This window comes from Solea solea, chromosome 2 (assembly GCF_958295425.1).
Source record: "Solea solea chromosome 2, fSolSol10.1, whole genome shotgun sequence".
NCBI lineage: Eukaryota > Metazoa > Chordata > Actinopteri > Pleuronectiformes > Soleidae > Solea > Solea solea.
The window spans coordinates 24,921,248-24,934,339 of NC_081135.1; the positions used below are offsets into that span (position 1 = coordinate 24,921,248).

At 40.8% G+C, this 13,092-nt stretch overlaps 2 protein-coding genes across 2 annotated transcripts; one reads left to right on the forward strand and one right to left on the reverse strand.

Annotated features, from left to right (window-relative positions):
- Nucleotides 1-873: 873 nt before the first annotated feature.
- On the reverse strand, nt 874-2,186 carry LOC131454924 (ribosyldihydronicotinamide dehydrogenase [quinone]-like). Its single transcript, XM_058622586.1, has 6 exons — nt 2,113-2,186; nt 1,878-2,042; nt 1,667-1,797; nt 1,471-1,584; nt 1,292-1,393; nt 874-1,217 (listed from the first exon to the last, which is right to left on the reverse strand). Exons 1-6 carry the CDS (start codon nt 2,114-2,116, stop codon nt 921-923), a joined length of 813 nt encoding a protein of 270 aa, XP_058478569.1. The 5' UTR covers nt 2,117-2,186; the 3' UTR covers nt 874-920.
- A 6,414-nt stretch (nt 2,187-8,600) lies between these two features.
- Nucleotides 8,601-10,890, forward strand: LOC131455483 (helix-loop-helix protein 2-like). Its single transcript, XM_058623136.1, has 2 exons — nt 8,601-8,622; nt 10,520-10,890. The coding sequence occupies exons 1-2, from the start codon at nt 8,601-8,603 to the stop codon at nt 10,888-10,890; spliced, it is 393 nt and encodes a 130-aa protein (XP_058479119.1).
- The last annotated feature ends 2,202 nt before the right edge of the window (nt 10,891-13,092 follow it).

Consider the following 13,092-nt stretch of genomic DNA (forward strand, 5'->3'; position numbering starts at 1 on the left):
TCGCAGAGAACACTCCACCTTAAACCAGGCCTCATGCAAGACATTTGAGTTTTCCAAAAATAGTCTAGAACAGAGGGGGTTCATAAGGACTTGACCTTTACAGGCAAATGGAAAGGTCAAGTCTTTCACAATTATCAGCTAGAGACAAAAAGCTTTTAACTGCACATGCAGAGCAAGAAGCAGTGTTCATTACCCACAACCCCCTCCCCAGCTTTGATGTGGCTGCTGGGCACAGGAACGGTTTATCAAGGTGGGTTGACGAAACATGCTTCTCGTTTAGCTTGTTTGTCAGTGACTTAACCTGGAGACCTCTTCAAAGCTCATTTTGAGGGAGTGACGTAGAGACATTCTCCCTTAGCCTCCCTGATCTGATGAGGCAAAGGCATGTTGCCTGAAAGACAACTGCAACTTCTGAAAAAGTGTCCATTTAAGGGCAGTGGAAACAGGGTGTGATCAGACTTTCCATGTTCTGATAAACTTGTAAACAGTTGCTTAATTCCACATGCTGCAGTTATGGAACAGTTGTAGTCATTTCATTAGGGCCTTATGGACAAACTGAGGGAATGTTTGGCTTCCAAATCCTCCACCTGGTATAGCAGTTTTAGCCAAAAAGAAAATTAGGATGGGAAGGCATGCTGAAGCTCAATTTTACACTGGAGCCACATTGGAGGTATGTCTGGTAACCATGAGCAAATAGATTTGCCATTTAAAGGTTAAGGAAAATATTAAGTCTAGCTGGTAAAATCTTACTTAATGCCACCATGAAAACTGAAGCACACATTTGTCCAACTTTCCTTCCACTACTTTTATGCAGTCACGTGCAAGAACTGAACCTCTTTCAAAGTTGAACCATCAAGAGACAGTGAATTTTGGTTTTAAAGCTTTTAATGCATGAAACTGACAGGATGGCATCATCATCCTCAGACCCCAGCTTTCACCTGGCTGTTTGGTGGGAGGGGCATCCCCAGGTGGATTCCCACTGCAAGTCCAACCTTCTTGGCTGCATGCTTCTCACGGACCTCGGGCTTCAACTGGAAGCCCTTCTCGTCAAAGCAGTCCAGAGGAGTGAAGCCCAGCGGCTCTTCCTCCAGGAGTCCCTGCAGTCGTGTGCGCCAGGCCTCCAGCATGGCCTTACGCTCCTCAGAAGAAATCAGAGAGGGAGCCCAGAAGATTTGGGGGGCCAGAACCTGGAAGCCACAGTAGTAGAGGATCCCATTCTGTCAAGAAAAAAAAAAAAGTGTTAGTGCTGAAATAATTTAACACTTGATTCAGTTAATGAATCAAGAAATACCTGTAGTGGCCAAAGTGTGACATTGATGTCTCCGCTGATGCCATTTTCAGTAAACATGGACTCATGACAGCCAGTGGTGAAGGACAGCATGACTTTCTTGCCCTGTGGAGAAAACTGATAAATAAAATCCAAGGCAGAGCAATGCATTAGTTTAATGAGGCAAGCCACTTCATTTTTACCTTGAACATTCCATTGCTATACATCTTATCTTGGGAGTAGGCAAAGCCCAGTGTGAGCACCCGGTCAAACCAGCCCTTCATGATTGCAGGAACAGTGGACCAGTACATGGGGAACTGAGAAAAGGAGGCATTTAACAGTCATTTATTCTGGAGAGCTCAGAATTTGAAAACACAAATCACTGCGACGACTGCTCACCTGAAAGATGATCAGATCTGCCTCAGTGACTTTACGTTGTTCCTCAGTAATGTCTGCAGACAGCTTTCCTTCCTCCCATGCCAGCTTGGTCTCTTCTGCATAACGAAAGTTCTCAGTATCCTTAACGTCACCTGCAAAGAGAAGAGAGACGTCCTTGAGGATGGACAGTCAAAGAGTACAGAATGTAAAGCCAGCGTAAGAGTTTACATACCTGTGATGTCCTCCGCAGTAGCAGAGGCTTGAAACTTCATAGCATACAGGTCAGAAACCTCAACGGTGCAGTCCTTGGTTGACAAAACCTCCACTACCACATTTTTGGCTGCAGCATTGAACGAGGCTCCGCTCTGATGGGCATACACAATCAAAACCTTCTTTGCTGTTGAGACAAGATTAACAGGTTAGAATCAGAAACACCCTTGAGGATTCCCAAATAACACATGACTCACCCATGTTGGACCAAGCTGTGACTTGTGCACTTGTTAAGTTGTGTGTCTGTGCAGAAAGCAGCTCAGTGTGGTGCTGAAACTGGGCTTTTTTTATATGCCGGGGCTCACGGCTCATTGTACCCTCACAGGTGCTGTCAATAAGCAATCAATGTCAATCAACCAATCAGCTGCTGGGGCTGTTTCTCAGCACTCCCATCCACACGCTTTCTACTGCATCTAAAAATAAGCTGCAACAGCTGCAGATCTTTCACCAGTTTTGAATCTACAATTATTCCTCTGCTTTTGTGTAAAGTCTCTGTGGATGTTTGAGAGCTTACACGTACAGCAGCGTCTGTCTCTGTGGACAAGATGTTTAAAAATTGTGTGTGCCACCCCTGGTGTATTCAAAACCACATTAAGCACATGTGTTCTAGTGATCCCCTCACTGTAGTCTACTGTTACTGGTTTTCAAGTTCTGTTTTGCTTTACTTTGCTCCAAAAAAATCAGTTGCCTGTGGTCGAGTAAGCTCACGAACGTTGCCCTGTGAAAAAAGAGGTCCTGCAATGGAAAGGCAGACACAAGCTGGCACACATCTGGTACCAAAATCAGTCCTGAGCCCTGTCTGTGGATTCACTGCTGTGTGTTAGCACATGGGTGCACAGGCATGCAACGATGCCACATGAGTGAGACATATGGATACGCTTTGTCAGCTATCTTCCTCCCCGGTGCCTCTCCTGGTTTTTCTCTTCCTGAGCCGTTGAGTGTTGGGTATTTGTCAATTTGTCAAATCAACACATGGACTGTTAAAAATAAAAAGACGAATATGAGGCATTCTGGTGGCTATGAGACAGGCTGTTCTCACCCTCGCCACATTAGTGTGTTGGTGTTCTCGGTGCCTCACATTGAGCCTCTGGCTACATTCCCTCTGCATGTCTTTTTGTCGTCTGCTGGGAGATATGTTTCCATGGTTTGTGATGTATTGAGCAACATGATCCCAGGCTGTTTTGTTGCAACATTTCATGTGCATGTTTCACACTTTCCTCCACATGTGTCAGGTTTTTTTCTTTCTTTCTTTTATTAGTTTCTACAGTGGTTGAAAATACTTACGTTACTGTGGACAGAGCGAGATTTTGCTGTAAAATGTGACTTATAGTGCCATCATGTGGCCAATGTAGGAAAATGCAAGTCGTCACACTATAATACAGGCATTCCTCAAAAAGTAAGGGACAACAAATACAATGAAATTACATTAAATTAACTTTTTGTATCTATCTATCTTTATTATAATTTAAAATGTAAAACCTATAAACCTATTTAAAGCAGAATAGTGACATGTAGGTGCTTGATTAGAAATATTGTTGCAAAAAATTGATGTATTGGTGAGTTGGTAATGCTTTTGGGCTTCAGTGTGCCACATCCATGCTTTCTTTTCTTTTCTTTTTTAACCACTAGATGCCAACATTATCTGGGATGTTCTCCAGTGAACAAATTTATTAGATGCAGTTTACGGTTTAATCACAGTTGCTGAATATCTGCCAGAGCACTGGGAGGTTAAGGCCAAACTGAGTAATCGCCATCCAGATGGTGAGTCATGAATTATGCTTATATATTGGCAGAGCAGAGTCACTGTCAAGCACACAAACTGCTACCTAATGTTAGTGACATAATCATTGGAATGGGTGTAGGTAAATAAAAACACAGTCACAGCCCTGCAGCCTGGCACAGACACAAGATCTGTTTTATTTTTATTAGTATTATTATTCTCAAATTGTGACAGTCAGAGCAAATTAAAGTCTTGTTGTGTCTCTCAAGGTTTACAAGGTAATGGAGCAAAAGCACAAGAATAAAGAATAGATTTCTGCATACAATATATTACTACACTGTAGGAGCTGCAGTATAATTGCATACTATTAATATGAACTATATACACGGCAGCTAGCACCTGTTGAGAGCTATGCTGCGTCAACTGCAATGTGGAATTCTATTTGCTATGGCTTTAAGTTGCACCATTTTCAGTAGCTGGAACATGTGATACAAATATGGGATTCATGAGATACTGCACATGAGACAAAAGCTTCAGTTTCTCAAACAGCTGCTTCTGTGGCTTCCTGACTTTAATCCAAAAGCTGCTGTTGTGATTCAGGAACATCTGGTGTTACTGTGTGTTGTTAAATTAATGTTGACAGTGCTATGATGACACAATATGTACACACAATGTTTTTAATTGAGTGGATGCCAAATTTTATTCTGTTCATTTGTTTGATCTGCGATAAGAGACCACTACGTCGGGAAATGCTTTAAATGAAGTGAAAATATCACTCTTTATGTTTTGCCACATTAGCATGTCTCAGTGCTCTCCCACTCTGCCTTAACTGCCCCTGAGGAGTTGGAAACAGGTGTCCTCTGTAATTGGCTGACATTTTCTATTTATGTAATTACAATAAACAAAACAAAAAGCTGCGGCTTTTAAGTTTGAAGGACATAATTTTTTGGATGCAAACTCACATAAAACATCACAAAAGCATTCCCCTGTGTAATTCCCCACATGTCTCACAAATCCATCCACTCCGTCTTTTCCATTTGAGCTTCTCTAAAATAGTTATGTTTTATTTAGGGTCCGTCTGCTCCCTCATTTACTTCCAATGAGTGCTTTCATTTACATTCAGTCTACAATTTCCGTGCGCACACCTGAAAGCAAAACTGAACCAAGAGCCAGATTTTAAATGAAAACTGGACCAGAAGTACTTTAAATGGCTGAGTAGAATTTTGTTTAAAAAGATGAGTCCTTCTAATCTATAAGATTAAAAAGCAAAGTGGGAATAGATCACTGCCAATATCCAAAGTTACAATTGTCTCAAGAAATGATGGTAGAGTCGTCTTTCTCCCAAAGGGTTAGGGTTCAATCCCCTTTGTGCTGATGTCCATGAGCAAATCAAAAGTCCTCCTTGCAGCTATATGTGAATGGCTGTGTGATAGGCAAAGTGTTGTGTATGTGAATGTGTGAATGTGTGAATGGCAAAACACAACTGAACGCCATAATACTTCAAATAACTTGACTTCAATCTAATGTATTAAAGGTAGATTAAACAGAAGAGAATAGCAATGAGGTGTAGTTTAATTTTCACAGACTAGTGTTGTGTCATATGAAGACTTTACTCTTAAATCTCTCAGGCTTGTTAATTGGCTGGAATAACTGAACAGAATCAACAGAACATGTTTGATAACTGAACTGTTGTAGCCCCTGATGTAGTGAGTCATTTGTTCATTTTTAATCTCAGGCAAATGATTCAAGGAAATATAATGAAAGCCTGTGTTATTGATAATATTTTCTGGGAGTCCCTTATCTTCTTTCAATAATGACTTAACGAGCATTAAGTGGATCCTTGACTCTTGCTTTTGCTGTGAAGTTGTACCAAAAGAGAACCTTGAGGAATGCAGCAGAGCTGCTGTATTGTCTTCCCTCCCTTACGCCTCTCCCCGCTTCTTCCTCGCTGCCGTAACCATGGTGACAAAGCTGATTGATTAAATATCTGATTCCAAACCGGCAGAAAGAAAATATGACAGCAGATGGTGAGCAGACAGAGTGGAACACGGGGGAAAACGGGGAACTTTAGCATTTGTCATTTTATGGCAACACATGAGGATGACAGGACTTGGACATGACTGAAGGTAAAGAGGTAGAAAGTTAAGGAAGTTAAAAGGTTCAGTTATTGGATATGAGATTTCACTGTTAGCATGTAGGTTTGTTTGGTTACTGTAATTTAATATGTATTTATTATTATTTATTATCACACAGAAAATGGCCAATGCAATGGACTGCTGCCCTGTCCAGGGTGTGTACCCCCCGCCCCCCTTTTACCTTATGTCAGCTGGGATTCTCTCCAGCTCCCCCCTTGTGTGGACGACACAGTGATAAACAGTGAGTGATTACACTTTAGAAGCTACTGCTGGCCTTCTATCACTCCTCTCATGGAGTGTGCAGGCTCCACAGCTGTGGACAGGAAGGCTGCACAGAGGGTTACTAACTCTGCCCCCAAAAAATCATCGGCTGCTCTCTGCCCTCCCTGGAGGAAATATCCAGATCCTGCTGACTCAGGAAAACTATCACAGGAAACCCTTCACACCCTGCCCATCACCTGTTTGACCTGTTGCCCTCAATCAAATCCCACACCACTGCACTGACAAACACTTTCTTCCCCCGGGCCATACAGACATAAATCAGTAAATGAATACCACCCACACCCCAACACACCCCAACACACACACACACACACACACACACACACAGCTAAGGAACCCCGCTCCTCTGCACCTTACAGTCTATTATATTGCATAATCTCATGGATTATTTGCTGTTTATGTGTATTTTGTTGTAGTAAAGTTGCACTTATTATTCCATTATTTCACCTCTTAGTGCACTGTTGCTGTGTGGAGCACCCACAATTGTGTGCGTTGTACCCTATATTGTGCAACAACAATAAAGTCTTTTCTATTCTATTCTGAAGCTTCAAACAGATGGTGTCGGGACTGAGACAGATGAGGAGTTAAACCCTGGATAATTGGTGTAGACGAGAGGGAGGCGATGACACAGTGCACAGCACGGGGAGTGTGGCAAAAAGCAGAGACCCTGAACGTCCTTTTATTCCTACAGACCTGGTTGGAACAAGGAGTTTGACCGTAGGTGTGAGTGTTGTTTATTTCTATGTGATGGACTGACTATGTCAGCTGGGATTGGCACCGGCGCCCCCCTCAGGTGGAGGATAGTGTCAGAAGATGAGTGAGTGAGGTATTTGTGGGAGAAGGTGTATGAAGAATCTGCAGAACTAAAATGGTCTGGCAGAGGTGAATTGACTGAATGTTATGCATTACTAATAATGTGAAGCGAGGCCGTAGACACAAACTGAACCCCTGGACCATTAAACAACACATAGGTATAAAATATCTATGTATAAAAAATTATATGATATGAAATGTAGCTCTCGGTTTGTTTTGACCTGGACTCATTTCAGCACCAGGAACTGTCCCTAAGCTGATTTAACAGACTTAAAACTGTAAAATATTCTATGTGACATTCTCAGATTCTATAACACTAACAGCAAATGTCACAATATAGATTAGATTATTCCTAAATGAAAAATGATTATATGATGTCATGACATCGTTCATTCATTCTCTGTGAATCTCTATGGAGGAGCTAAAGCCAGCTCTCGGATGACTGTTATACTAATTTGGAGATTAAAATGTACAGGAGGGAAAATGAAACACCTTATTCTTCATCACCTGATGTGACTTTTCCCTCTCAGCAGCGCAGCGGGTCATTCCCAAGTAATGGCCACATGGTGTTTAGGAGAGAACGATAACAGCGTTCAACCATATGCCAAGGCGCTCTCCGTTATCACACGTGATTCCAGCTGAGCCGCGTCAGACGGTGTCTGAGACAAACGCGCTCTACCATCAGTATGGAGGTGGAGCTGATTTGCTCGCCGTGATCACGTTTGTAATGACTACAAGACACAAGCAGATCAACAGTGTTTGACGATGACTCCACACAGACAAGAAAACCTAATAATCTGCAGCCACACAGTGAAGGGATTCCCACTGACTGACACTTATTCAGTGTCCACAACACCAAGCCCAAACACAAAACCTGTGCTTCGGTGTTTGCAGATGTTCTGACTGACATATTGAACTTACTACCTGCTACAAAATAACCTATTTACGTACAGTATATGCACTTTTTACATTGTTATAAGCTTGAATGTAGCTTCTTGTCACAGAATAGCATTTACAGTGTAACTATTTCATGGGTAACACCGTCTCTACATAATATGACATTAAAGTTGAACCTGAACTTGTTAATAATATTTTATTTACTTGTGAGAGTAAATGTAACCTTTATTAAGCTTGGAGTTGATTGTTTTACAGTCAAGCTCTCAATTCAATTCCCACACTGACTGAGCCTCATTCATCTTCTACCATTTTATCTTCCACAGGAGTGTCGCAGAGGGCGCTGGTGCTTATCCCAGTCGACATAGGGCGAAAAGCGAGGCACACTTTGGACAAATTGTCAATCCATCCCAGGGAGACAAGCACCCATCCTCTCTCACACTCACACATACAGTCAATTTAGAGTGTCCAATTTGCCTAATCCGCAAAATTGCAAACTTTTGGATTGTGGGGTGAAACCGGAGAGCCCAGAGAAAACCCATACACACAATGAGTGAACCAATCTCCTGCAAATCCTAATGGTAGAGCATGTTTTCTGTAGATGTTTAACAGCTTGTGACCAAACCCTGTGTTGTGCACTTTACTGCTGAGAAATCTACATTTAAACCCCCCCCCCCTTCTTGTCTCCAGCTCCAGCATGGAACACAACTTCCCTTGTTTCATGTTTGTGTTTTAATGGGTACAGACAAAAGCAGCTGTTTCACTCTGCTCCTCAAGGAGACATGATTTTGTTCTGTGGATGAGGCAGCTTACTCTTTCTACTGAGACACAGTAAACAAACATGACGTCAGTGGAGATTTCAGGTGAACTTTAATCAATTTACAGACAGTAAGGGTTGCAAATGAGGTCACTGGATTATAAGGTTCAAATCAAACAAAATGCCTGCACAGAGAGAGTTTGACTGTGAAGGTCTCTCCTAGGAAACTAACTAATAAGTTGAATTGTAGATGAATAACACATACATGCAACTAAATTATGATGATAAATTCCAGTTTGAGGAATATACAATGTAATTCTGACAGAAGATGTATTGAACTGGAATTATAGTCAAAGTGTAGACATCTCAGAATGGAATTATGCATAATTTAGTAACATACAGAATACCCACAATTCCAATTCTGAATATTTACAGTACAGTCATGTACTGTTCAGAAGGGACATGTGATATTAGCTTCTAATTATATCTCATTATTCCATCAATATACCAATAACAATATTTCTTTCATAATTTCAAAATAAAAGTGTTTGTTTTGATATGAAGTGATATATAGTTCACACAAGATTCATCTATAAATACATTTAAACTTGATATTGAGTGATGGACAATACAAATTGTGAATATCTGTGGATATGGAAGTTTCCTTTTGACTTGGAAAACCCAAACTATTCATTTAAAATGATGATATAATTATAATGATATCGGTGATACGTATATTTAAAATCAGAAAGCCTAATTGTCTTACAATGATGAGCACATTCTCATTGTCCTGCTGCTCGTGTCGTCAGCCCACGCTTATGGGCAGACAGGGGGCGTCTTATCTTGCGCACATCCTGAAAGATGCGGACAGAGCAACAACACGGCAGATTTCTCTGCTGCTGAATGAAGAGATACAAGGATACAGACAGAGAGGTCTACTTCACCTGCACTCTCACATGAAACCAATACTGAAACTTGACTTAACCGAATCCAAAACCAGGACTGCATGGATGCGCACGGGAGGAGACAACTTTACCGTCCCTGCGATGAACTGATGCACTTCCACTGTGTGACATCAATCTGGTTTCTTTAACGAGCAACGTGAGTTGAGATGTTGTACTGATAACTGATACTGTTTGTTTGTTGTTTGTGGGCTCAGCTGATCGCAGGATAAGATTATGTGAAACTGTCAGTTTAGCTTTACTGAAACAAGTTAATTATATATATATATATATATATACATATATATGTATTATTATTATTATTTCTTACTAGATGATTTCAAACATTTGTTTGTGGGCACTTGTTTCAGCACCTCAGACAGCGCCTCTGTCTACTACGATCTGTCACAAGGGGGCAGCACGAGTCCCTATCATATTTTAGGGCTGGTTACATTATTATTTTTTTTAGTCTGAACACAAATCAACTCGTAAAGGGGATATCCAGTGCTTACCCCATGTATTAGACCACCACAATGTTTATGCCACAGCTGCCCTACATTAACAGCATTGGTAATTATCTAAATCATATTTTATGTTCCTCTTATGGTTTATACACCAGTATGTAGAAGCTCTTTAACCAAAATGATGGTTTTAATGCTAAAATATGATTATATTATTATTGTTTTTACAAAAGAAAACAAAAAATAAACAGGAAAGCAAATTATGTAAGATGTCAAATTATAGTTATAGTACTTGGATTCCTGAACAGAAAAGGTTGTTTTAGTGGTTGAATGTCATGTCTGATTAATTGATTAATGTGGCACAAATAAAAAGGTGAACTCAGTTTGTTATTTGCCAAATAAATAACAATAACCTGTTTAATTAAAACAAGTTTTTTAAATGCGTTGCCTGTTTTTTGTTGTAAAATTACTTCAGCTTCATGCAAAGTCTACGAAATGTGCTGTACATGTGCTGTCTTGTAAAATAGTTTATGATTATTTGTTTCCTGAATTCTGAGCCATGGTCGTGAACGTCATATAATATTTTCTGATTCTTCTGCAGGACGTGAGGACAGTGAGATGATGCTCAGTCCTCAGCAGACGGAGACAGAGCGCCCCCTGGAGCTGGATGTTCACTGTGGCTCTGCCGAGCGCGCGGATGGAGAGGCCAATGCGTGTTCCGTGCGCGCGACCGCCCTCAGCATAGAGGAGAAGAGGCGGAGGAGGCGCGCGACAGCTAAGTATCGGTGCGCGCACGCCACCAGGGAGCGCGTCCGTGTCGTGGCCTTCAACGTGGCCTTTGCAGAGCTGAGGAAAATCCTGCCCACGAGCCCACCAGACAGGAAGTTGTCCAAGATTGAGATCCTACAACTCGCCGTTTGTTACATCTCTTACCTGAGTCACGTGCTGGATGTTCAGGTTGTAACACGATGATGGAGGAGGAGAAATCACTGTAAGCAGCCATGACAGATACATGATATCTGGAACACTACTGAGAGATGCCATGTGTTCCCTGAATCATGTGTGGGGTTAAAATGACAAATGAAATGTTGACCTTTGCAGGTGATTCTCCAGACAATTTACAGCATTCAGCCCACACACACACACACAAACAGGACTGCACTCTAATCCAGGGGTCTACAACCTGTGGCTCTAGAGCCATACGTGGCTCTTCAGCCCCTCTGCAGTGGCTCCCTGTAGCTTCAAAGAAAAAAAGACATTTTATTCAAATGTTTGTCTTTCAAAGTGAACACCTCTTATTGACCAAGGCGATTAATACAAGTGTTTTAATAATTTGTCAACTAAAAACATGTGTCACATCCTAATGGCGCCTTTGCTCTACACGGATCCAGAACAACATGGCTCAGCGTGGCTCGACCCTACTCGTTTTTGGGTTTTTTTGCTTTACCATTAGCGAAAGTACCTGGTGCTTTTTTAGTACCTGCTCTGACGAGGTTACAAGCAAGGTGAGTGTGTTTTCCTTTGTCAACAGCTATAAAATGTTAACAGTTTTATTTTTTCAAAAAAACTTGTTATTTTATCTATCTACAGTATATATATATATATATATATGAAACTTCATATATTATCTTCATTGTATGGGTCAAAATAATGTTTTGTGCCTCCAAATTTTTTATATTAGTAGAGCAGTCAAAAAATGGCTCTTCTGACACTAGAGGTTGCAGACCCCTGGTTTAATCCTAATCTTAACCTAATGACATTTTAAACTGTGGTTAAATTAAGGCCCCAAAAGTAGGCCCTGAGTGCCAGTTCTTCAGAGATCAGGCTCTGCCTTATTAAGGCCAGGTTTTGGTCTCCATGAGGACTACTGGTCCTTACAAGGTCAGTGTTACTGCCACAAAATGTCTAAAAGACGTAGCAAACCCAGAAACACACACACAATGAGGAAATGACACACTTTTTACTGTAAAAGGTCCCACAATAATTTGCTCTTCCTTCACCTGAGGAAGAGCAGATGAACTAGCATCATATTTCATCATTTGGTTTAGTGTTTGTACCATTTTTAACATAACCTGTCTTCAATTCTCTGTTTTATTTGGGGTTTTTTTTTAACCAGCAATGTATTTTGTTATTTACACAAAATAAACCACTGAACATTTTAGGGTTGTTTTGACATTCGACTCTTTGACTTTCGGCTCACATGTTGTATGAGCTCAGGCGGTGAATGTGAATGCCTGCGTGTTTGCTTTTTCTCTCCATTAGTCAGAGGCGGCCTGTGTTACTTCCCCGCTTCCTTTTATGTGAGTCTCTGCAGAGTAATGTGGCCCAAGGGACTCTGGGTATTGTTCATGTCCACTCCAGCAGTACGAGTGACAGTGCTTTGTCTGCACACTGCACATCACACACACCACACGCTGGGTACAATGTCAGGGACTAGAAGGACCTGCCAAACGTAGCATCATATTTATGGATAAAAGGCCGTGATTATTAGCAATGTTCTGTATTTTATATTCTGTCTTTGAGTCACCACAACTGGAAACCACCGTTATTGGACAATTTTATTAGATTGTGTTGTTTTCTGTTGAGTTTACATGTTTGAACAGGCAATGATTTGCTGTTATTCTGGATATAACCTCTCTAAAATGTATGAAATTCTATTCTTTACTTTCATGAGGAGCAACACTCCCCTCTGATGGAGTTTTGTGGACAAAATTAAGATTAGGAATGTAGTAATCTCAATTTCGTATCCTCAGGATAGCATACTGTAATACAAGTCGTATTTCTGTGTGCCTTAAATCATTGAAAACATTGCTTTATTTACATCGGCAAGCTTTTTCTGACGCTTTCATCCTTACAGTATAACATTTGTTTGAATAGTAGACAGAACAAAGGACCTTGAAGTAAAATTATTTGGTCAACAGCTACTTTCAAGGTCAGGAATGAGGGTTTCTTCTAAATGAATTGTGAATTATTATGATTATGTTGTGGTTTTTGTTGTTGCTCATGTTTCAGAATGTAAGTAAAACATAGCAATAATACACATTTGAAACCTTTTTATTGTCTTTTTATGGGTGCAAAAATGGCTCCTTTTTGCTTTTATAGTAATTCAGATTATGTGGCACTATATTGTAAGTGAGGTAATGACAAGAATTTTGAACAATCAATCCCAGTATT